The sequence below is a fragment of the Schistocerca cancellata genome, chromosome 1 (genome assembly GCF_023864275.1).
Source record: "Schistocerca cancellata isolate TAMUIC-IGC-003103 chromosome 1, iqSchCanc2.1, whole genome shotgun sequence".
Taxonomy (NCBI): Eukaryota; Metazoa; Arthropoda; class Insecta; order Orthoptera; family Acrididae; genus Schistocerca; species Schistocerca cancellata.
In genome coordinates this window covers 63936321-63962974 of record NC_064626.1, presented here as the reverse complement: position 1 = coordinate 63962974, position 26654 = coordinate 63936321, and the positions used below count along the sequence as shown (strand labels likewise).

At 41.1% G+C, this 26654-nt stretch overlaps 1 protein-coding gene across 2 annotated transcripts in view; it reads left to right on the top strand.

Annotated features, from left to right (window-relative positions):
- The window catches only part of LOC126164949 (anaphase-promoting complex subunit 1), a 361025-nt gene that overhangs the window by 71628 nt on the left and 262743 nt on the right, over window positions 1-26654 (top strand). For both annotated transcript variants that reach the window (XM_049920281.1, XM_049920280.1), the window contains exons 8-10: window positions 8265-8465; window positions 21516-21702; window positions 21794-21942. In XM_049920281.1, coding sequence (XP_049776238.1) covers window positions 8265-8465; window positions 21516-21702; window positions 21794-21942 — 537 coding nt within the window. The remainder of the gene's footprint in view (window positions 1-8264; window positions 8466-21515; window positions 21703-21793; window positions 21943-26654) is intronic.

Genomic DNA, 26654 nt, shown 5'->3' with positions numbered 1-26654 from the left:
CGTGGCTCAGAAAAGCTGTTGCTGGGGAAAGGATCCAGCCATTGAGCTTGTACCTGTTGTGCCCAGCAGCATGTTGTGCCACGGAATGGTAAACTTTTTTCTTGACCCTGGTCTGGTGGTGGCCATTTATTCTGGTGGGCAGGTGGTTGGTTGTAATGTCTAAATAAAAAGCAGTTGTTGCTTGCAGCAGAGGTGACATGTGACTTAGCTGTTTTCACATATCACCATGCCCCTTATGGGTTAGGATAGGCCTGCGACACGACTGGAGTAAAAAGTGCTGGGTGGGTGAATTACGCACGTCTTGTGCCGAGGTCTTCCACAAGGATATGGCCCATGTGACAAGGAATTTGTAGTTTGGGCTATCATAGAGATGCACCAGGATGTTGAATACATTAGGTGAACAGCAGAATATCACTTTAGAAGGGGTCAGAAGGATCTTTGGTGGAGTGTCCCCCTCGTCTGGGCATGTTGACTGAAAATCAAAGCCCTAGTGAAGTACGTGGTTCAGCTGCTGCATCTGGGTGATAGCGTGTGATGAGGGGGTTGATCCTTTGGTCGGAGTTGAATTTATGGATGGTGTAGGTTATTCAGAGGGGTTCAATGTGAGGAGAGGTGAGAATTTGATGAGTTGGTAAAGAATCCTAATGGAGTAGGGTGGGGTACGTGGATGCAGAAAGTGAGGCTGAGAGCATGTTGTTTGAGGATCTGGAGGGACATATGCTACGTGGGAGGGGCAGAGATCCATGTAACTTTTGCATAGCAAAGGATAGGGCAGACTAGGTGACTAGGTTGGGGGGGAGGGAGGGAGTGCCTGTCTGTGAAGGCCTGTGTGACACTTTCTGCCTAATGGGAAAGGGAATTCTTGTCACTGACGTCTTTATAATCTGGACTCGGGAGGACCAAAGCTGTATGGGAGCGATTTTTTGGTGTGTGACAGCTGTCAGAATGAAGGCGCTGTTGGTTGTTAGTGGTCTTAATAAACAGAAATGTTGATGTAGAGCCATCAGAAAGGTAGAGATCAATGCCTAAGAGAGTGGCTTTTTGGGTTGAAGAGGTCCATGTGAAGCGGATGGGAAAGAAGGTGTTCAGATTGTGAATGAATAGGGATAGGGTGCCTTGGTCCTTGAGTCCAGATTGTAAAGATGTTAGTGAACTTGAACCATGGGTTTGAGAGGCTAGGAGGCTTTCCTATAGATGGTCAATAAACAGGTTGGCATAGGAGACTGCGACATGGGTGCCCTTGACTGTGCTGTGGATTTTTTAATGAGTTGTGTGTGAGGATATAGTTGGTAATGTCTATGAACAATGAGATAGTGGGTTTGGAGTTGGAAGAATGTTGGGAGATAAAATGTTTGATAGCGGCAAGACGATGGGCGTGATGGATGTTGGTGTATAGGGAGGTGGAATCAACAGTGACGAATAGGGATCCCAATGGGAAAGGGGTGGAGATGTTTGAGAGTCAGTGAAGAAAACAGTTTATATTTTTGATATGAGAGGCTAGGCTTAGAGCAGTTGGTTGGAGATTTTGGTTGCCAAGAGTGGAAATTATTTTATTATTTTATTTTTATTATTTTATGTTGATGTCCATGTTTGTGGTAGCTCCATCCATACCACCCATATTAAACCCGCTGACTACCAACACTACCTGCAATTTGGCAGCTGTCACTCCTTCCACACCAAAAAATTCTCCCATACAGCACTGGCCACTTGTGGAAGGCGTATCTGCAGTGACTAGATTTCCATTGCTCACTGTGCTGAAGGTTTCATAAGGGCCTTCAGAAGCAGACACATCTCCCTAATCGTAGTCTGCAAACAAGTTTTCCTTGTCAACACCTCTAATCCTCTAACCACTCCCAAGAATCGACTACAAAGGAGCACCCAATATTAACCTGGACTGGAGCAGCTGAGCCAGATCTTTTGCCTGGGCTTTGATTGTCTTTCGTCATGCCCAGAAATGAGGGACACACTAACCAAGGCCCTTGTCACCCTACCTAAATTGGTATCCAATCACCCTCAACATATACAACATCCTGGTCCACCACTATACTTCTCCACTCCCAACTCCTTGCCACAGGGGTCAACCCTATGGAAGGCCCACATGCAAGACCTGCCCGATTAGACCACCTGTCAAAGCAGCCATGATATATACTAACTCTTCTGCAATCACAGCACAGGTTTTTATTCCAGCACGACAACCAAGCGCCTGTCCACCAGAGTGAATGGCCACCACCAGGTTGTGACCAAGAACAATGTTGACCTCCCAGTAACACGACTCACAGCTGAGCGCAACAGGATATAATTCAACAGCTGCTTCACATACTGTGCTATCTGGACCTTACCTCTAGCTTTTCTAAATTATGTTGATGGGAATTATTCTTATAACATCCTCTGCTCCTGTAATCCACGTGGTCTTAATCTGTGCTAATCCTCTGTCCCCACATACTTTATTCAACATTTTCCCCTTTATCTGTCTCATCAGTTCCTCTCAGTCCATGTCACCAAGCACCATGTCATTCCATTGTGTGCTGCACCTCACTGGCTCTGGTGTTTGTATATCACATGCCTAAACAATGCACCTTCCAACTGCCCCTTCTGCATTCCTAGCCAGCACACCTGCTGACTCTCTCTTAGCTGTTAACTATCCAACCCAGTCCCTCTTCTCACTTCCCACCTCTTCCCTTCTGCCCACCCAAACTGACACAACTCTTACCCCAGTCCACATGCTGAACTACAATCCTGGCATTGTGTCTAGCCAGCAAAATTTAAGGTGTTTGTGTCAGGATTTCTTCAGAAACCTAGGAAAGTTTTCATTCCGTTTGGTGTGTGCCTGTCTACAACTCAATGTTTCTGCTATTCAGTGAGTAATCTTCTTTACTATTAAATCATTTGAATGAACCATAACTACACCAACAAACTCTCCGTGTCTGTTCAGGATAGCTTCGAAGTATTTTGGTATAAGAGACCTATCATCTCTGATGGCTCATTACAAAGTAATAATGTAATTATGATTTTTTCAGTTTATTACCACAATCGCCCTGGTTTCTGTGAATATGTCTTTACAGCAGTAAAGATGCCTATAACACACAGAAACCAAAGCATACAATGCCCAACAGAGAGTAATGGAACAACCATATGATGAAATACAACATTTTGCTCAGTTTGTGTTCAAATTGTTCTGTCAGTGTGCAATTCAGCACGTAACAAATGTAAAACTTTCCTCATACAGAATTGTTCAAAATTGTTATCACCATGATCACAGCAGCATGTTCAGCAATGCACTGTTGACTGTTTTACATGCTCCAGAATTCTAGGGTTTTGAAGTACTGCTTCTGCAGCTGTGATAATCCCAGCAGCCAGGCCTGTGTGTGTATTGCTTAGAATCTCGTCAACTAGGCTCTTCACATGCCCCCAGGAGAGGGATTACACTGGTGTAATATCTGCTCACTGAGCTCAGCTGGCCATGGAACCAGGACCACTGCGACCAACCCATTCTCACCTATATGAAATGCAATGACTCTTTAGTGAGCCGTCAGAGACCCCTTGTTGTTGTTGTTGTGGTCTTCAGTCCTGAGACTGGTTTGATGCAGCTCTCCATGCTACTCTATCCTGTGCAAGCTTCTTCATCTCACAGTACCTACTGCAACCTACATCCTTCTGAATCTGCTTAGTGTATTCATCTCTTGGTCTCCCCCTACGATTTTTACCCTCCACGCTGCCCTCCAATACTAAATTGGTGATCCCTTGACGCCTCAGAACATGTCCCACCAACCGATCCCTTCTTCTGGTCAAGTTGTGCCACAAACTTCTCTTCTCCCCAATCCTATTCAATACTTCCTCATTAGTTATGTGATCTACCCATCTAATCTTCAGCATTCTTCTGTAGCACCACATTTCAAAAGCTTCTATTCTCTTCTTGTCCAAACTATTTACTGTCCATGTTTCACTTCCATACATGGCTACACTCCATACAAATACTTTCAGAAATAACTTCCTGACACTTAAATCTATACTCGATGTTAACAAATTTCTCTTCTTCAGAAATGCTTTCCTTGCCATTGCCAGTCTACATTTTATATCCTCTCTACTTCGACCATCATCAGTTATTTTGCTCCCCAAATAGCAAAACTCCTTTACTACTTTAAGTGTCTCATTTCCTAATCTAATACCCTCAACATCACCCGACTTAATTCGACTACATTCCATTATCCTCGTTTTGCTTTTGTTGATGTTCATCTTATATCCTCCCTTCAAGACACCATCCATTCCGTTCAACTGCTCTTCCAAGTCCTTTGCTGTCTCTGACAGAATTACAATGTCATCGGCGAACCTCAACGTTTTTATTTCTTCTCCATGGATTTTAATACCTACTCCGAATTTTTCTTTTGTTTCCTTTACTGCTTGCTCAATATACAGATTGAATAACATCGGGGAGAGGCTACAGCCCTGTCTTACTCCCTTCCCAACCACTGCTTCCCTTTCATGTCCCTCCACTCTTATAACTGCCATCTGGTTTCTGTAAAAATTGTAAATAGCCTTTCGCTCCCTGTATTTTACCCCTGCCACCTTCAGAATTTGAAAGAGAGTATTCCAGTCAACATTGTCAAAAGCTTTCTCTAAGTCTACAAATGCTAGGAACGTAGGTTTGCCTTTCCTTAATCTTTCTTCTAAGATAAGTCGTAAGGTCAGTATTGCCTCACGTGTTCCAGTATTTCTACGGAATCCAAACTGATCGTCCCCGAGGTCGGCTTCTACTAGTTTTTCCATTCGTCTGTAAAGAATACGTGTTAGTACTTTGCAGCTGTGGCTTATTAAACTGATTGTTCGGTAATTTTCACATCTGTCAACACCTGCTTTCTTTGGGATTGGAATTATTATATTCTTCTTGAAGTCTGAGGGTATTTCGCCTGTTTCATACATCTTGCTCACCAGATGGTAGAGTTTTGTCAGGACTGGCTCTCCCAAGGCCGTCAGTAGTTCCAATGGAATGTTGTCTACTCCGGGGGCCTTGTTTCGACTCAGGTCTTTCAGTGCTCTGTCAAACTTCACGCAGTATCGTATCTCCCATTTCATCTTCATCTACATCCTCTTCCATTTCCATAATATTGTCCACAAGTGCATCGCCCTTGTATAGACCCTCTATATACTCCTTCCACCTTTCTGCTTTCCCTTCTTTGCTTAGAACTGGGTTTCCATCTGAGCTCTTGATGTTCAAACATGTGGTTCTCTTATCTCCAAAGGTCTCTTTAATTTTCCTGTAGGCAGTATCTATCTTACCCCTAGTGAGATAAGCCTCTACATCCTTACATTTGTCCTCTAGCCATCCCTGCTTAGCCATTTTGCACTTCCTGTAGATCTCATTTTTGAGACGTTTGTATTCCTTTTTGCCTGCTTCATTTACTGCATTTTTATATTTTCTCCTTTCGTCAATTAAATTCAATATCTCTTCTGTTACCCAAGGATTTCTACTAACCCTGTTCTTTTTACCTACTTGATCCTCTGCTGCCTTCACTACTTCATCCCTCAGAGCTACCCATTCTTCTTCTACTGTATTTCTTTCCCTCATTCCTTTCAATTGTTCCCTTATGCTCTCCCTGAAACTCTGTACAACCTCTGGTTCTTTCAGTTTATCCAGGTCCCATCTCCTTAAATTCCCACCTTTTTGCAGTTTCTTCAGTTTTAATCTACAGGTCATAACCAATAGATTGTGGTCAGAGTCCACATCTGCCCCTGGAAATGTCTTACAATTTAAAACCTGGTTCCTAAATCTGTCTTACCATTATATAATCTATCTGATACCTTTTAGTATCTCCAGGCTTCTTCCATGTATACAACCTTCTATCATGATTCTTAAACCAAGTGTTAGCTATGATTAAGTTGTGCTCTGTGGAAAATTCTATCAGGCGGCTTCCTCTTTCATTTCTTAGCCCCAATCCGTATTCACGTACTACGTTTCATTCTCTCCCTTTTCCTACACTCGAATTCCAGTCATCCATGACTATTAAATTTTCGTCTCCCTTCACTATCTGAATAATTTCTTTTATTTCATCATACATTTCTTCAATTTCTTCGTCATCTGCAGAGCTAGTTGGCATATAAACTTGTACTACTGTAGTAGGTGTGGGCTTCGTATCTATCTTGGCCACAATAATGCATTCGCTATGCTGTTTGTAGTAGCTTACCCGCATTCCTATTTTCCTATTCATTATTAAACCTACTCCTGCATTACCCCTATTTGACTTTGTGTTTATAACCCTGTAGTCACCTGACCAGAAGTCTTGTTCCTCCTGCCACCGAACTTCACTAATTCCCACTATATCTAACTTTAACCTATCCATTTCCCTTTTTAAATTTTCTAACCTACCTGCCCGATTAAGGGATCTGACATTCCACGCTCCGATCCGTAGAACGCCAGTTTTCTCTCTCCTGATAACGACATCCTCTTGAGTAGTCCCCACCCGGAGATCCGAATGGGGGACTATTTTACCTCCGGAATATTTTACCCAAGAGGACGCCATCATCATTTAATCATACAGTAAAGCTGCATGCCCTCTGGAAAAATTACGGCCGTAGTTTCCCCTTGCTTTCAGCCGTTCGCAGTACCAGCACAGCAAGGCCGTTTTGGTTATTGTTACAAGGCCAGATCAGTCAATCATCCAGACTGTTGCCCTTGCAACTACTGAAAAGGCTGCTGCCCCTCTTCAGGAACCACACGTTTGTCTGTCCTCTCAACAGATACCCCTCCGTTGTGGTTGTACCTACGGTACGGCCATCTGTATCGCTGAGGCCCGCAAGCCTCCCCACCAACGGCAAGGTCCATGGTTCATGGACCAGAATATACTGAAGATATCTCTCAATAACCTCTGAAAGTTTGTCAGCAGTGTTCTGGTTCACCATATACTGATTGTCTCTCCTAAGGGTCATCAGGCACATTTTCTGTTACATTTTGGCAGATATTTGCAATTTCATTTTTGCATTGTGTAGATGGTGTCAGCCCGGACAATTATGCTCGTTATGTCCTTCACGTGATGCCCAGTGTCAAAAACATAAAGCACCTTCCCGATTACAACAAAAATCACTTTCTAATTTGGAATTTGATGTGCCCATTTGATAGAGTGGTCCCAAATTAGTTTAGTCTGATATTGATAAAACAAATATTGCACTAGATTAATGCGAGGCTGTTTTATCAAATGGGCACATAGACTCCATTTACACAACGCAAAAACTAAATTGCAAATATCTGCTGAGACACCAGAGAAAATACACCTGACAACTCTTAGGAGAGACTCCCTGTATGTACCTCAAGTTGATGTATTTCATGTTATTGACTGCATGGTTTAATGAAGAATATTTGCAAATGTACAAGTTCCAGTTTTATGTATTGTTGTCACTATTTTTTTCTTCCGATACCTAGTAAACATGCTTTCTGGGGCATTGAAAGCTATGTTTTGTTATCTAGTTAGGGAAGTTTCTAAATAGATGGAGACGTTGGTTAAACTTGGGCACCTGCTGTTGGATTGTATCATAGGAAAGAGCCTGGCCTGGTTCTTCTGCCCAAGTGTGTGACCATGTGCAACCCAAGGCCTAGTCCCCTATACTGTCACTAATAAGCTCAGCAAACCACCACTTCGTATTCCTGCTCAGTTGTAAGACCTGCTTTGTGAAACCCTACATATTGATAGTTCCAACTGATATCAGCGCAACATGCCCGAAGTCAGCCATCATCGTTGCTATCACCAGCCCTGCATCAATCTGTGGTGCCTGGCCATGTGTTATGAATTATTCAGCAGGTGCAGACATATTAATTACACATCTCAATATCATTGTGACATATTGTAAAAAACCATTTGTTGTGTGTTCATGTACATAAAAGTTTTAATAAAATTCCTGTTTTTAAATGATCTTTCCTTATTGTACATTTCTAAGATTATTGGCTCATTTGTGTATTTGGTAAGTGGTTGATCATATACAATAACCTAATTTACTGTTGAAGATCCTGTTTTGTTAGCCTTTCTGCTTTTCGGGGATCTACTTTAAATTGAGGCAATATCAATAATTTTAGAATATGGATGTTTGGATTTGTAGGATTAATGTGAGTAGGCAAGAACAATTATGCTTTTTAATTTTTATTGTCATTGCACCAATTTTAGACATTTTAGTATCATACTACTCTCATTGGTGCAGTGTGTTCTTGATAAACCTTGCCATTTGAAGGATAATTTTTAATTTTTAACAATTAGTTAAAAAGGTGCCTTTTTATCATGCAGGAACCGTGCAGCATCTCCAGGTGAGGCATTTGCACTGTTATCACCAGCCTCTTCTTGCCGTTCTGTCCGTCGTCCATCTGGTAGCCCCCTCTCTCTTGCAGACTCAAGACTGACAGTCAGTCAGGCTACTGACTACCATGTTGTACCGAAACCATTGTATCCAGAACTTTGCATTGAACATGTTTGGACAGAAAAATCAAGGTAAGTAGTTACTAAAATAAAATGAAAAAAGATTGTGAGGGTATATTTAGCATAAAAAAAATAATAGTAATAATAATTCAGTTGAGAGACAAAGTTACTCAAATAAGTGCAGGTATGGATATTATCTCAAACAGAACAGAACACAAGTGGCGACAATGATAGGTGTATGGTAGAACAAACTGTTCTTCCAAAGGCTGTTTGCAATTCTGTGGATAGTATTTGATATATTGAGCTTTCAAAATGTTTGTTTGCAGCCTGTGCTATTAAAATTATTTATTGCTTAGCATACAAAAGCAGTTGTCAGATTGCAGACTTGTTCATCAAGAGACATTAGCTAATCTGTTGAAGTAACATTACATTAGAAGATGAGGATAGAAATCAGAGAAGTTGTCAACAACTGGGCCTCTTAAAGTGGAATTTTCTGGAACCAGAGTTCCTTATTGCTGTGGGCCATTAGTGAAAGTGTAACGGAACATGTACAAGAGCAGCATATTAATTTTATATTTCTTTGTTGGTAGGGCCTTATCAAACACTAATACCATTCACATTTGACAGTACAGACAATTAACAGAGTTTTCTTTCCTCTTTTTTGTCCCCAGCCATATTCGTTTGAATGTCAAAATCAAAGACTGGAAAATTTGAGATGGAATAACAACAATATGAAATGATAGGTTGCTACTGAGCACATAAAGGTGTTGAGTGGCAGACAGGCACATTGGAAAAAGATGTTATAGCTATTGGACTAAGTCCTTTGTCAGCTGAAGACATAGCGCACGAACGCGCGCGCGCGCGTGTGTGTGTGTGTGTGTGTGTGTGTGTGTGTGTGTGTGTGTGTGTGTGTGCGTGAGTGGCGCGCGCGCACACTCACACACACACACACACACACACAACCGCGCGCGTGCTATGTCTTCAGCTGACAAAGGACTTAGTCCAATAGCTATAACGTGAGCAAGTGTGTGTGTGTGTGTGTGTGTGTGTGTGTGTGTGTGTGTGTGTGTGTGTGTGTGTGTATGTCTGGCACTCAGCATCTTCTGTATATGATGAGTGTCATTCTATCCATTTCATTTGGATGTCACTTAGTTATACTATCATAAACAGTACCACTGTGGATAATGACCGTATTTGAAATGACTATAAAATGTTACTGGGAGCTAATTTTCACTAAGTGTTAGTGGGATAATGTACACAGTTCTGCACAAACACAAAGTACAACACGTGCTCACTACCCAGATAAAGAGGAGAAGCTATTTAACAGATTATGAAACATTGTAATTGTTCAGTAATTAAAACTTCCGGGCTAAGAGGCTGTGGTCCAATAGTAGAAATACTTCTCCCTGACGTTTCGTTGCCAGCTGCGGGCAACATCATCTCAGGTGAGTCTACGACTGGCTGCTAGGTCGTGGAGGTCCTGTTTATATAGAGCGCGTAGAGGGCACCACCACTCGTCACGTGTTGTCAACAGTAAAACTATCTCTGGCTGGCATCATTACTCTCGATCGAAGGTAATCGATTGTCACATCTTTGGTACAAAGTCGATCGCCATATCTTACCTAACTTCAAGCCTTCTTCTTTCCTGTTAAAATTATTGTGGTGTTTAAAAATCTCTACAGCCTCTCTATACGTACGTGCATAATAATGCGATGTCTTAGCTAGCACGCTTGTCTCACTAAATTTTATTTCATGGTCACCCGTAGAGATTTTTAAACACCACAATAATTTTAACAGGAAAGAAGAAGGCTTGAAGTTAGATAAAATATGGCGATCGACTTTGTACCAAAGATGTGACAATCGATTACCTTCGATCGAGAGTAATGACGCCAGCCAGAGATAGTTTTACTGTTGACAACACGTGACGAGTGGTGGCGCCCTCTACGCGCTCTATATAAACAGGACCTCCACGGCCTAGCAGCCAGTTGTAGACTCACCTCAGATGATGTTGCCCGCAGCTGGCAACGAAACATCAGGGAGAAGTATTTCTACTATTGGACCACAGCCTCTTAGCCCGGAAGTTTTAATTACTGAAGACGCCGGCCGTGAAAGCCTACACGCTATGATTGTAATTGTTGCTGTAGCTGTTGTTACTGTTGTTACGATTGTCTTCAGTATGAAGGCTGGTTTGATGCAGTCCTGTTAGCTAGTCTATCGTGTGCGACCCTTTTCACTTATTCCATTTGAACCTGCTTAATGTACTCAAGCTATGGTCTTGTCGCTTTCTACAATTTTTACCCACAGCTTTTCCCTCCATTACAAAACTGGCAGTCCTCATCTGAACTGTTTATTGTCCACATTTCACTTCCATACAAGACTTGATTCCAGACATACACCACCAGTAAATATTCCCGAACAATAAAAAATTTTTTGAGGTTAACAAAGTTCCTTTTTTCAGAAATGATGTTCTTGCTATTGCCGCTCTGTTTTATAATCCATCTTCCTTGGCCATTACATTATGTTGTTGCCCATATAGCAAATATCATCAGATACTTTTAGTGTCTCATTTCCTAATTTAATTCCCTCATCATTACCTGATTTAAATTGACTATTTCCATTAACTTTGTTTAATTTTGTTGTTCATCTTATAATCCATTTCAAAGAAAATAACAGTTCCATTTAACTGATCTTCCAAGCCATTTCCCTCCACAAAAGAATTACAAAGTCATCAGCAAACATCAAAGTTTTAATTACTTCTCTCTGAACTTTATTTCCTTCTTCCGATTTCTCCTTGATCCCCTTTCTGCGTGATCTGTGGACGGATTGAATGACACTTCAGGTAGACTACAACCCTGTCTCACTTTGTACTCTATCACTGCTTCTGTTTTGTGTCCTTAGACTGGTGTGTCTACAGTCTGGTTTCTATACATGTTGCAAATAAACTTTCACTCTCTGTATTTTATCCAGACTGTTATGTACTGAATTTCAAACAGTGTAATCCAGTCAGCATTGTCAAAAACTTTCTCTAAATCTACATATCCTATAAATATAGGATTACTTACCTTTAGCCTATCTTCTAAAATAAGTCATGGTGTCTCTATTGCTTCATGTGTTCCTACATTTTTCCAAAACTCAAATTGATCTTCCCCATGGTCAGCCTCTGTCAGTTATTCCATACTTACGTAAATAATTCATGCCAGTATTTTGCAAGTGTAGTATATTAAACTGATAATTCAGTATAATTCACACCTGACAGCATCTGTTTTCTTCAAAATTGTAATTATTGCATTCTTCTTGAAGTTTGAGGTTAATTTGGTAGTCATATAGCGTACAAATCAGGTAGAATAGTTTTTTCAAAGCTGACATCCCAAGGATTTCAATAATTATGAGTAAATGTTCTCTATTCCATGGTCCTCGTTTCACCTTAGGTATTTTAGTGCTCTGTCATATTTCCCAGTTCATATTCATTTACATCCTCCTCCTTCTCTGTTAATATTGTCTTCAAGTATGTTTTCCTTGTATAGTCGTTTTGTATATTTCTTTCATCTTTCAGCTTTCTCTTCTTTACTTAGTACTGGCATGCCATCTGAGTTCTTGTATTCACCAGCTGCTTCTCTTTTCTCCAAAGACCTCTTTACTTTTGCTGTTGACAGCATCTATCTTCCCTCTCGCAATGCATGTTTGTAGAGCCTTGCATTTGTCCTCCAGCTATTTTGCAAATTCTAACTGTTTCAGTTTTTAGACATCCATTTTCTGTTTCACATGCTTCGTTCACTGCATTTTTACATTTTCTCCAGTTGTCAGTTAAATTCAGCATATGATAAGTTATCCAAGTATTTTTACTGGGCCTTGCCTTTTTGATCTTCTGTTGCTCTTACTATTTCATCTCTCAAAGCTACTCATTTTTTGTCTATTGTATTTCTTTCCCCTGTTTCTCACGTGCTCCATTTGAAAATCTCCACCACAAACAGTTTTTTCAGTTTATCCTGGTGCCATTTCCTAAATTTCCTCTCTTTTGGCAGTTTCTTCAGTTTTAATCTGCAGTTCATAACCAATCAATTATGACTTGACTCTGCATCTGCTCTTGGAAATGGTTTGCAGTTTAAAATTTGAATTCAATATTTCCGTCTTTCTTTATCTGAAATCTTCTGTTGCCTTTAGGTCTCTTCCACATATACAACTACCTTTCATGATTCCTAAACCACCTGTTGGAAATGATTAAATCATGCACTGTGTAAATTTCTGCCAGACAGCTTATGCGTTTTTCCCTTTCTGCCAGTCCTACTCTCCCACTACTATTCCTCCTCTTTCCTTTCTTGCACTCAAATTACGTTCTTCCATCACAATTAGTTTGTCTCTGTTTCAGTCATGTGGATAATATCTTTTATCTCATCATATGTTCCTTCAGTCGCTTCATCTTCTGTAGAACATGTAGGCATATAGATTTGTGCTAATGTGGTAGGTGTTGACTTTGTGTCTATGTCTTGTGTATGATAATGCATTCACTATGCTGTTCCTTGTAACTTACCTGCATTCGTGTTTTCTTATTCGTTATTAAACCTACTCCTGCGTGACCCCTATTTGATTTTGTGTTTATTAGCCTGTACTCACATTAGCCAGAAGTCCTATTCTTCCTCTATATCCATTTTGAGTGAATCCATTTCCCTATTTAAACTCGCCTTACTAAAGGATCTAACATTCCATGCTCCGACCCACAGAGCGACATTTTGTTTTTCCTGATGGATAGCATCTGCCTGATTATCACTGTCTGGAGATCCAGTTGGGGAACTGTTCTTCTTCTGGCATATTTTACTCAAGTGACTGCCATCATCATTAGCCCAACAGCAGAGCTGCATGTCCCCAGGGAAAGGGGACGGGAGGGGGGGGAGGGGGCAGAACAGGTATTTGCAGTTTGATAGTTTGATATCAACATAGCAAGGACCGGTCAGTCAGTTCTTCAGACTGTTGCCCCTATAACCATTGAGTACTGCTTCAGGAACTACAAATTTGTCTAGCCTCTCCACATATACCTCTCTGTAGTTGTTTCACCTATGATGGGCTGTCTGTATCATAGAGACACAGAGACCACTGCATCTCAGCAAGATTCATGGTTCATAGGAGTCCTAGTATTTTTCTGTTATATCCTAAAAGTTTACTAGAGGCAGTTGTTGTAAAACAGATTTCTCTCCATAGTTACTGCCTTACCAAATAGTCACATGATGATAATAGGATTTTTGTGGAGTCTTAACTTGCAGTTGCTAAGGGTAAAGGTCCTGTTACACAATCAAATAATTTGTTAAACTTTACTAAGTTTGTCAAATATTTGACTGTGTATGGTGATGTGTTTGTTAAATGTAGCATTTGTTTGCTGTGTTTGAGGGAAGTTTCAATTGTCAGCAGATTTGGCAAGACAGCGGACGTTGTTTGTATTGATGCTTTGCTGTGCATTTGAGAGCACTGGCAATTAACATAATGGCAGAGCTGCTGCATCTTTCGCAGCCATATATTATGCAAGAAGAGATTAAGATGAAAATAAATATTCTACGCACAACGTACAAGCAGGAGTGCAATAAAATAAATCGAAGCTCACTGGTTCCTAGATGTACAATGTTTATGTTACCACATTATGGTATTTTAATGAACTTTCGGTAGTGGACCAAGTAGAAGAGAATAAATTTTTACATGGTTTGGTATTCTTTTTCATCGTGAGGGCCAAATAACTGTAACAAGTCCACTTAGAGAAAACTGGTAGTCCAGCCAGTGCAGGAGTTAAAGAGAAAAAGCTGTAGTCTCAAAGTTTTGTGCAGTGGGAGGAGAGAATATGCATGAACAACATACTAAACATCCCCATCTGTGGTATGAGAGCAAGTGGGTGGGGAGGCCTTTAAAGGTCAGTTCCTTCATTTTTCTTGAATACACTGAGAACTGCAGCTTGTAATGTAGTGAAGATGTTTCCCAGTGCAGAATGAAACTAAATTTAATTTCCTATAGTTCTATTTATGTTTTCTCTTGGACTAACAGTTTCTGCATTGCAAGGGATGGAAAAATTGCAAACTATTAAAAATAGTGTTTTAATCATGTAAAGTTAATATTTATCATTAAGCAAATTGCATTAAGAACAAATACAAAATGTGTGTACAATGTCTAATTCCAATAGAATTGTATTAAGGGGTTTATGGTGCTCTGAGGTAGGGGAGGAGGGGAGTAGAAGCATGAGGGAAGGTAGGTTGCTGAATTGTGGTCATGTGCTTCTCTCCTTCTTAGGTCTGCAAACTGAAGAGCGAGCAAGCGATTCCCCACTCTCTGTTACCCACCACATTGCACAAAGCAGCTACAGGGTGTTTCACAAAGCGGCACGCCTTATGAATTTACTGTTGATGCAGTGTGCAGGAATGCCCACAGGTGTTTCTTTTCCGCAGAGTGCATTGAACACTATATGGAATACAGATACAACAATGTTTTGGAAAGGATAGTTGCAACTTACCATATAGTGGAGATGTTGAGTAGCAGACAGGCACAAAAAAAGACTCCAAAACAAGTTTTCAGCCAAAGGCAGTCTTCTGATTTAGGCAACATACACACACATTCACACAAATGCATCTCTCTCTCTCTCTCTCTCTCTATCTCTCTCTCTCTCTCTCTCTCTCTCTCACACACACACACACACACACACACACACACACACACACACACACACACATGGCCAGAAAGTGACAGTGGTCATGTTTGCATGAGTTGTGTGTGTGTGTGTGTGTGTGTGTGTGTGTGTGTGTGTGTGTGTGTGTGTGTGTGTTGTCTAAATCAAAAGGAGGCCTCTTGGCCAAACGATTACTTGTTTAGCAATTTTTTTTGTTGTGCATGTCTGCGACTCAACATCTCTGCTATAGGGTAAGTAGCAATCTGAACTTTTCATAATATTGTCATTATTCCATCCAGGATTTTCAATTGTTTGTTTTTACTAATAATACTAATGCTTATAGACAGAATTTAAGTAAATGTCTGAACATTGTTCTATAATGCTAGAGAGGAAAATTATTTGTAAATGTGATGTTGTCAGCGTTCTTTGTAGCATTAGGGGGAAAGGAATTGAATTGTTAAATGTAGCATCTTGCTGTTGTCTATCATTGACAGTGTCTCGTAAAGCCATGTGATTGTGTTTTTGTCATTTGGTGGTGAATTGATGAATGACAAGAAAGCTACAGCACTTCTCACACCATTCACTGTGTTAAGTGGTAGACTGCATAGATTCCTTCCATTTGGGTATTGCTAGACTTCTAGAATTGGCTGCACTGAGTAGAGCTACTTACAAAACAGCCAAATTATACCTTCCAAGGTAGGTATGAATATGTTTGATGGAATGGGACTGATCATGCTCAAGACTAGAACAGTAAACTGCTGTAATGCATTGCTTGACTTTTGTTTAAATATCTGAATATCACAACACCTAGGTGACCTACTTCTGTTGCAGAGGGAGACAAATTGAAGCCTCTTCAGGTGTTGGGAGAGCCGAGGCTGGGGTGATGCATTTGATACTCCTCACGCTATGAAAAGTATTCCAGCCAGAGAAATTGAAATAGACATTGTTGAATACATACTAACTGCGTGTTACACTTCACTGTGGTGGACGGTTGACAGCTCGAGCTTTTGAACTCTTTTTACTTAATAGCTCACTTAACAATTGCAAAGAAATACTCACCTGATGACTCCACTATATAAACATGAGCTCAGTAGAGTTACTTTGTCTACTCACATAAGAGAACTGGATGGGAAATTCTGCGGAGGTATATTGCTGCCTGCAAAATAAAAAGTGAGCAATGCTCTTGTTGGGGGAGCTGCCCATCCCAGAAGAGTGTTACAGCTCCTGAATTTATTTCTCTTCGAGCAGTGTAGAACTTTGTGCAGAGATTTATGTAAGAGGGTTGGTACTTAAATAGTGGCAACTATTTATTCACAACTTATACAAACGAGTTACATGTTTGCACCTGTTACTGTCCTTCAAAGTAGTCACCAGCATTGTGTAGAACTTGTTGCCAGCGATGTGGAAGATGTATTATATCATTAGCAGAGCCTGTTCTGTTGATGTTGTGAAAGAGTGGTATATTGCCTGTCCAATCTCTGGAACAGGTGTGAAGCGAATGCCGCGAAGTGGTTCCTTCATCTTCAGAATCAAATCAGAGTCACAAGGACTTAAGTACGGGGAGTATGGTGGATGGTACAGTACTTCCCAGTCCCATCAACTGAACAGAGCAGCCACAGCTTGCACTATATGCACCAGCACATTGTCGTGCAAAATGATGGGCGGGTTGCGCAGAAAGTGTCGCTGCTTCTTTTGCAAAGCTGGTCACAGGTGATGCTCCAAAAACGAACAGTAATACTGTGTATTGACGGCCTGCTGTGGAGGAACGTAATGCGTTAGCATAACACTGTCACAGTTGTACATGAGAATCACCATAACTTTTGACTGCTCAATTCGCACCATCAACATAAAAGGCTCTGCTAACGATATACTACGCCTTCCATGTCACTGGCAAAGGTTTTTTACACAATGCTGGTGACTACTGTGAAGGACAGTAACAGGTGCAAACATGTAATCTTTTGTATCAGTTGTGAATAAATAGTTGCCACTATTTAAGTTCCAACCCTTGTAGATTCTCCCCAATTGTGTTTAGTGAAGTAAGAGGGCTTATGTAGCCACTCTTCTCGTTTCAGGAATTATTGAGAGTGATGCCATTTACAGTAAGAGTATGCTTGTTGCTGGCAACAATGCATTTTTAATAGTCGAGTGGGAAGAGAGTATTTTGAGAAGGTTTTGCCTTTCTGTATCCAACAGGGTGGCTCTTTAAAATTAGTCAGGCGATTGTGTAATGGGACTCTGTTGGCGGAAACTTCTAGATCCTAAGTTAAGAACCTCCCGAAATTATATGCCACCTTGGGGGCACTGGAGCAGATGAGACGTGATTCATGTCCTAAATTCCTTGTGAGCTTCAATTCTCCGGGTGTCTTTCATGCTGTCCAATGCTTCTACCCAGCAGATAAAGTAGTCCAGAATGTCCATGATGCTCTCCTTCAACTACAATTGCTGGAGAAGGAGGTGTCTTTCTGCTTGGTACAATGTCATGTGGGTATTGCTGAGAATGAATGGGTAGATTTAGCAGCCAAGAGGGTGTGTCGCGATCCTTAGTTGGTACTGTGTACCATCGCTGTGCATGCTATTGCCTCACTGGTGAGATACAGAGTCTTACATGGATGGGAGGATAAGTGGTTAGACGTGACAGACAATAAACTCCATCTAGTAAAGCCCACAACAGGGCAATGATGTATCTCTTTCCACCCACATTGACAGGACAGTGTCCTCCTTACTCGTCTTCACATAGGTCACAACCCTATTACATATGGCTTCTTGCACTGGTGGGAGGATCCTCCAATGCATGGTGCTTGTGGCATACAGATCACTGTGCATCACATTTTGTTAGATAGTGTTTTAGTGTCAGACCTGAGGGCAGCAGCAGATTTGCTGATGGACTTGACCTCTGTTTAAAGTGCCAATGAATGTGATTAGAGTTTTAAAGTTGCCTGAATTGTCCAACATTTTTCCCAAGATTTTAGAGAGATGGTCCTAATGTGTTACCAGTGTGACTGGCTCACCCATGTTTTTTGTAAGTGGTCAGCTGGTCACATTTGCCTGTGCTGTTATTTTAGCTCTTCTGTCATTTTACTTGTGTTTTAATCACTCGTACAGCACCTTTTACCCTTTTCTCCATTGCCTTAAGGTGTGTGAGATGAGTGATTATATGAGCAAATGTGATTGATGAGAGTGAGTGTAGGAGCATCATTTTGTAGGTTTCTTCCTCACTGTGTGCAACAATTTTAGTGATTTTATCCACATTCGTTCCTTGTAAAATGTGTCAGGATGCTGATAAGCTCGCCGTTGAGTGCTTGTGAAGTCAAACCACCACACACACACACACACACACACACACACACACACACACACACACTCCTGCTTGCTCTTCAGTTTGCAGACGTATGAAGAAGGGAAGTGCAGTACCACAATCTGGCTACTTACCTACCTTCCTTCATGCTTTTACCCTCCTCCAAACCCTCCACGCTGTTACACCCCCAGAAAAAAATTACCCATTAATAATCCCTTCTGCTCTTTAACATGGTACACAGATTTAGTACTTATTGTTAACCCGCTCCATTAAACAACAAGCATTAATTTTATATGCTTAATAATTTACCGTTTCTCCATCCCCTGCAATACAGAAACTATTACTTTTGGCAAAAAAATGAATTTTGTGGGAAATTTAATTTAGTTTTATTTTGTACTGTGAAACATTGTCACTAATAGCTGCAGTTTTTTAGTTATTCAAGAAAAATGTAAAAATGTGATCTTTAATGTTCCCTCTCCGCTACCCAACTCTACACTTACACTCCACCAGTGGGGATTTTTTATATGGCGTTCATGACACTCCTGCCTGCCTCTGTACATGAATTCGTGATTATGTGACTTTTTCCCCCTGTTTGATTTTTTTGCTCTTCGTTGACTGGGCTATGATGTAATGATCAGGCTCTGAGTGCAATATTTTCTTTAGCAGAGTTTCGTAGGTATATTTCTCTTTCAGTTTCAACAATTCCCTACACCAGTGTCTTGTTTTCTTTTTCTTCTTAATATGCAGTGTGAAACTCAGTGCAAGAAAATGCCATTCCCACTTGTGTCAAAATACTTAATGACACCAACAGCATCTACTTCAAAAGTGATTTTAAACAGCAAATTGTACCTGTTCATTTACAGGCATGTTTGACAAACCCATGGATATAAAATAACAAATTTGATGAATAAGTTCAGTTGATTGTATACAGGAGCCTGAACATCAGTAGCAGGGCGTGAAAGGAGGTTAGGATGGCGTGAAAGGAGGTTAGGATGGAAAATTGTTTAACCACTGAAGTTTCAACAAAGAGGGTGCAGTAATATGCCAAAGACATAGGATGGCTTTGGTAACACTAATGAATGAAAGAAGATTTACTCTATTATTTGACCATAGGAATGTGTCTTTCTTTTTGTCAACACCTTATGGTGATATGCATTGTTGAAAATGAGCATCATGTGCTCATTTGTAAAAGGATAATAGATATTGTAGACAAGGAAAAAAGAAAGATTCATCTTGAGATATTGTGAACAAGGAAAAAAGAAATGTTCATCTTGAATGTAATCCAATGATTGTACCATGAGAGCCCTGAATAAGTCACATTGACCAGTTTCAGTTTGTAGTTGTGACGAGACACACTGTTGGGCTATGTAACTTGAAATGGGTTTCATTTGTGGCTTATATGGTCTGTTGGCAGCATTATGAATTCACATGCTGTGTTTCATGACATTAACAACATTACTATTAAGTGTGTGTGTGTGTGTGTAGATAATTTCTTCCTTATTTAATAACAGTTAACTTAGGCGTCATATAAAAGTGACTGAGATATGAAACCATTCCCAAAATTTTTGTTTTGAAATATACTCTTCCCATTTTTCCTTTTAACGGAAGCAGATATTTCGAAACAAAAATGCTTTTTTGTGCAGTGACGATGTGACACATTGTAAGCTTTCTCCAAGTCTACATATGCTATATACATAGCTTTGCCTTTCTTTAACCTATCTTCTCAGAGAAGGCATATGGCCAGTATTGCCTCACGTGTTCGTACGTTTCTCAGAAATCTGAATTGATCTACCCTGAGGTCAGCCTCTACCAGTTTACCATTCTTATGTTATGAATTCGAGTTAGTATTTTTCAACTGCAACATTTAACTAGTAGTTTGGTAATATTCTTTCCTGTCAGCACGTGCTTTCTTTGGTAGTGGAGTTATTACATTCTTCTTGGAGTCTGTGGATATTGCACCTGTCTCATATATCTTACAAACCCAATAGAATAGTTTTGTCATGGCTGGTTTTCCAAAGGGTCTCAAAAATTCTGAGGAAATTTTGTTGTACTTCAGGGCTTTGTTTCGATGCAGGTATTTTTGCGACCTATTGTTATCTCCCAACACTCTCTCATTTACTTACTTTTCCCATCCTGTAGTATTGCCTTCAAGTTCATCTCCCTTGTATAGACACACTGACTTCTTCCACCTTTTCCATCTTTTGTTCTTGTTGGTTTTCCATCTGAGCTGTTGATATTCACACTGCAGCTTTTCTTTTCTCCAGAGGCCTCTTTAATTTTCCTGTAGGTGGTACATATCTTTCCCTCTGTGATATATGCTTCTAAATCATAACATTTGTCTTCTAGCCATTCCTGAGTAGCCATTTTGCACTTCTGTCAGTCTTACTTTCTAGACATTAGTATTCCCTTTCACCTGCTTTATTTGCTGGACTTCTATGTTTTCTCCTTTCATCAAATGAATTCAGTATCTCCTGTGATATCCGAGGATTTCTACTAGAGGCCGTGTTTTTACCTGTTTGCTCCTTTCCCCCCTTACTATTTCATCTCCCAAAGCTACATATTTGTCTTCCGCTGTATCCCTCTCATCTGTTCTTGTCAGTTGTTGCCCAGTGTTCCCTCTGAAACTCTCCACAATCTCTGGTTGTTTCAACTTTTCCAGGTCCCCATCCCATTAATGTCCTAACTTTGCAATGTCTTAATTTTTAATCTACAGTTCATAACCAATGAATTGTGGTCAGAGTCCACATCTGCCCCTGGAAAAATATTACAATTTAAAACCTGGTTCCAAAATCTCTGTCATACCGTTATATAATCAATCTGGAGTATCCAAGTCTCATCTGCATATTCAGCTTTCTTTCATGATTCTGAAACCAAATGTTAGTGATGACTAAATTATGCTCTGTGCAAAATTCTGCCAGGCACCTGCCTCTTTCATTCCTTTCCTCCAGTCAGTAGTTTCCCAACTATTTTCCTTCTCTTCCTTTTTCTGCTACTGAATTCCACTCCCTCATCACAATTAAATTTTCATCCTAAATTTTTTTCTTTTCCTTTTGTTTTTGGGGAATTTTACCAGATCAATGCGTATTAATTAAATTTAGGATATATTTGATACTTAAGTTTCATGTATTGCATTGCAACATGTTGAACTGGTAGTTCATATAATCTGAGGCATAAAATGTATGTATTATAGGGAAGGAATAGCGTGTGCTGCATCACACGCATTTCTTGTGACAGATATGGTTGGGCAGATGTATTTATGTTACATGCTACCAGCTCGAAAGCATCTGATGTGCATGCGTCTTGAATTGACCCATGAACAGCAGCTCATCTTTGGGGTTGCTTGTGCAATTCAAGCTAAAGATGCTGCCCCTCTTCCGGTAAGTGTTTGTGTGTGATAATGAAAGTGATTTAAGAAATATAAGTTTATATTTTAAAAACATTTATTTTTCCCTCTTGTTATTTCTGCAGAAGATAAACATGATAGCAACAATAGATTTGTCAGGTGGTGTTGTGCTGTATACTGGTTTGAACATGGTTGCCAAAGTACATATTGGAGGAATTCCATCGGCATTAACCACATCATCTTATTTGTCTTCGCACTTAAGTCCTTTCCCCAGGTAAGATTTGTGTCTTGTGTACCATGTACAATGTTTCTGAGTCTAAATAAAATGAAATACTTTAATGTTTTCAGAATAAAGGTGTGTTCAGTAATCCTTTTAACAGTTGAATCCAGTATGAGTATCATATACTGCTTTTTTCCTTTAGAAAATGTGAAATAAGACTTCTGTGTAGAGGCCAGTATTTGTTACACCTAAGGTGGTTTCCAATATACATGAGCTGAAGGACTGACCACAAATGAACACAAGGAGACTGTTGCCCAACTTAAATGTTGTAGAGTACAAGAATAGCTGTGTCACATGCAGCACCTTACGATGTTGGCCAGTCCACAGTTAACTGTCATTTGCAAAATCTGACATTGGTAGGTGAAGGAGAAACAGTGATCTGTATTATTTATTACTATTTTTAATAGTCTTCATTGCAGTATACTACAATAGTAACTCAGTATGAGTTAACTATTTTTTTTGTCACTGGATACTATGCTGAATATGTCTATCAGATCCAAAAACTTCACTGAACACCTTGTACCCTGCTAGCAAGAGTGTGTGAATGTAATCTCTTGAGAAAGTTTTAATAAGTGTGAAAGTAATGTCACACATATGTAATGAATTGCATTATTTCTTTTCCAGTATCAGTATTCTTATTAAGACAAAGGAAGAAAGTTCCAATGTTTAGAAGCCATGTAAAGGACTTGCAATTTTTGTTAGTTTTGTCAGATGATGGCAAAAGGTGATCTCTTTTTTAATCCACTCTTATATGTCTCAGTATCTAGTCATTCTGTTTGCAGACAAAGGCTCCATTACCATGCTCTAGAATTGCACTAACTATTCTCCTGAAGGTTTTCACCAGCTTACCTGCATCACTGCCTATAAACTGTACCTCTATGGTCTAATCTCAAAAATCCCCTCGGGGTCTTGCCATTCCTTGGTGAATTCATGCTTGGCTGCTACAGGACCCCAGCCTTTGCAGCATCTCTTCCCTTTCTGTGCTGCATATCTATTCTTCTGCTATTTTTTACCCCTTTCTTGGGTAACATGTCTGAGACATTTTTTGGAATGTGTTCTGAGGTTTTAACAGCCTGACATCAGAACAAACACCATCTGTTTTTTTTTTTTCTTTCTTCCATCTCCTACCCTTCCTCTGTTTCAGCATTTGAGGTTTTTGTATTTCTTCTTCCTCTCTGTGTGCTCCTGAAGGTCAGCCCCTGTGTTTGATATGTAACAGGTGACTGGGTAACACACAAATTCCCAGCACCGGGTGACAGGTAGGGTTGACATGTACCCCGTGGTACAGGACAGAGACAGGGAGGGTTGACTGCCTGAGCTATTAACTTCCCAAATTGCCAATTGGTTCCTCTGGCAGGAGTTCAGAAGGTGTGACCTGAGGTGTGAACCTAAGGCAGGTTAGCTCCCCTCCGAGGGGGGACCCCAGTTGGAAGGAGCGTGCCATCAGAGATACTGGCAATCGTGGGAGGTTTTCTTGGGATGAGCCAATCACCGTGTCAGTCTATATATATAAACTTAAACGGAATGAGGCTAAAGATTCAAAGAATCTCTAAGCTGCACCTCAGTTCCTCATGGTACCACACACTAATAGAAGATCAGCTCTTTGATGCCGTTTATCTGTTTATTATTCAGAAAGATGCTGATGCACTATAAAATCCTGCTCTCGCTTACTTAATGGAACTTTGCTTTTGGGGACCAGTTCTAATTTTCAAGCCCAACAACTGTTTGCAGATTCGCTCCTCCACAGCTATCCCGTTCATGTCGAGGCCCATCAAACGCTGAATTCTTTGCATGGTGTTATTTACGCTCGGCTGCTCGATGGTGTGACAGAGAGATAAACCCAAACTTACCTCTCTGACAATGGCGACACTGCAGTTCATCGGGTAATGAGAAAGATTGATGCCACCTTAGTGCCTACACATACTCCTCACATTTGATGGAGTAATGCTTCCATCGAGAGTCGGAACAGGCTATGAAGTCATCATGGTCTGACTGTACATTCCAAATGTGATGCATTGCTACCAATGTCAGTGGTGTAACCAGACTCCCATGTCCAGCCTCCTCCCGAGAATGTGCCGTGCATCTCGTTGAGTGGGCCATCCAGGAGATTCGGATGAAGGAAATACTACCTTACCCTGTCGCTTGCAAGTTGTTGGCTAATCGAAAGCCTCACATTTTACCATATGGCAGTTGCAGTACAGTTCATGCTGCGTCTTGCTCTATGAAGGACACGGGCATGCAGACTTACGATCTTAAAGTCAGCATTACAGTTGTAAAATCCCCTAGTATCACGGTAGCATCCCCGTCTCCTTCTCCTCCAGCTGTGCAACAAGCCAAGAAATCACGGGCCCTGTGGCAAAATCACCTGCTTCACAACTGACAGGTTGGATAGGACAAAAGAAAGACTCCCGTGAAGACTTCTTACGTCCCTTCAGCCAACAAACATCTGAGTCTTCATCTGCCAGCCACAAAGGCTCTAAAAGAAATCAAACAAATATAGTGTTCTCCTTCCCTGACTCGGAGATCCTCTTCAACAGTGTCGCTGCATGATACCCTCACCTGACCAACCTCCATTTTGCCGGTGCTGGATTTCTTGCTGGTTTTCTGTCCTGGAATCCGCAGACCAACCCAGAGAGAATACTGATGCTTTTGTAAATCTCATGGATCAGGATCCTCTGGTCTCTGCACACTGTAGCAGTGAGCCTTCGAAGGCTGGCACTTGGTTGCCATCGATGCGACAACCCTTCTTTGATCCTTCCTTCTCTTTTCCAGTCATAACTCTCCTCCAATGGAATGTTCACACCATTAGATCCAACAAGGGGGAATTACGGCTGTTCTTGGATTGGCAGCGTCCTCTTGTTTCCTGCATCCAAGAAACAAAACTGTGTCCTCACCACTGCTTTGACCTCTTGCATTTCCTTCCAGTCGATTTTGACCTTCTCCCCAAGGATGGCATTGCTTCTAATGGGGGAGTCATGCTGCTCATCCAGGATGATGTTCATAGCCAGACAATCTCACTGAACGCTCTGCTCCAAGCTGTTGCAGTCCACATTATCCTTCCTGGCTTCACCTTTTGTCTTTGCAAAGTCTACATCCCTCTGTCACTGGGTGTCACCACGGCAAACTTCCTCCAGCGTATTGGTCAACTCCCTCACTCCTTTTTGTTGCTCGATGACTTTAATACATACCATCCCCTTTGGGTCTCTTCCAGAACCTGTCTGAGAGGTGCACTCTTGGCTGACCTTCTCAATCAGCTCAACCTCATTTTTCTTAACATTAGAGCACCCACGTTCCTTTCAGACACCATGCACACCACTCTCATTGGAACCTCTCGTTCTGCAGCCTGTCATCTCGAGTGGTTCTTTCTCTCTGTCACATACTCGAGCAGCCATTTCCCAAGCTTTATCCACTTGTTGACTCCTACACCACCTATGTGCAAACCCAGTTGGCAGCTTTCTAAGGCTGACTGGAGGCTTTACTTCTCTTTGGCAACCTTTGGCAAACATTTCCCCAGTTGTGATGACCAAATAGAATTCCTTACAAATGTTACCCTTGCCGTCGCAGAACATTTTATTCCTCACACTTCATGTTTACTACATGTCGTGGTCCCTTGGTGTACCGAGGCATGCTGTGATGCAATTCCCATGCAGACACGTGCGCTTTGAATTTTTAATCATTGTCCTATGATGACGAACTGTATTTGTTGCAAATAGTTGCGTATGCAGTGTTGTTGCATTCTTCGGGACAGCAAAAAAGCTAGTTGAATTTGATTTACTAGTTTTTTAACAGTTCCACTTCCTCTTCCATTCTGTGGGCCAACTTCTGACTGCTCTCTGTGACCAAGGTCCATTCTCCAATTTCCAGCCTGATCGTAGCAGATGATGTCATTGTGGATCCCTTTGATGTCTCCAACACCTCAGGTCACTATTTTGCGGAGATTTTGAGCTTCACCCACTATCACTGCACCTTCCTCCATCGGAAAGGAGTGGAAGTGGCTCAGGTAATACCTTTGTTCTCTCAGAATCGTGAATGCTACAATGCCGCCTTTATAATGAGGGAACTAGAACGTGATCTCACTTCATTGCTATCTCCTGTTCCAGGGTGAGACGATTTTCACATTCAGATGATGCAGCACCTCTCTCTTGTGGGCAAGTACTTTCTCCTTCATACATACAATTGCATTTGGGCAGATTGCAAGTTTCCCAGAAGCTGGTGTGAAGCCACTGTCATACCTGTACCTAATCCTAGTAAGGACAAGTACCTTCCTTCTAGCTACCACCTGATTTCTCCCCCCAGCTGTGTTTGCAAGATGATGGAACAAATGACTCATGGTTGGTTTGTAAGATGGCTCAATTCTCCTACTCTACTAACCACTGCACAATATGGATTTCTAGCGCGCCGTTCTGCAATTGATTGTCTCATCACTTTGTCAACCCATGCCATGAACGGTTTTCTGCGGAAATACCATACATTGGTCATATTTTTTGATTTGGGGAAAGCCTACAACATCTGCTGGCGGACTGGTATCCTCCATACGCTATACACACGAGGCTTCCGAGCCACCTGCCCCGTTTCCTTCCGAGCCACCTGCCCCGTTTCCTTCCGGAATGTTTAATACACCGCATTTACAAGGTACTTGTGGGTTCAGCATTGTTGGACACCTTTATCCAGGAAAACAGGGTGCCTCAGGACTCTGTCCTGAGCAT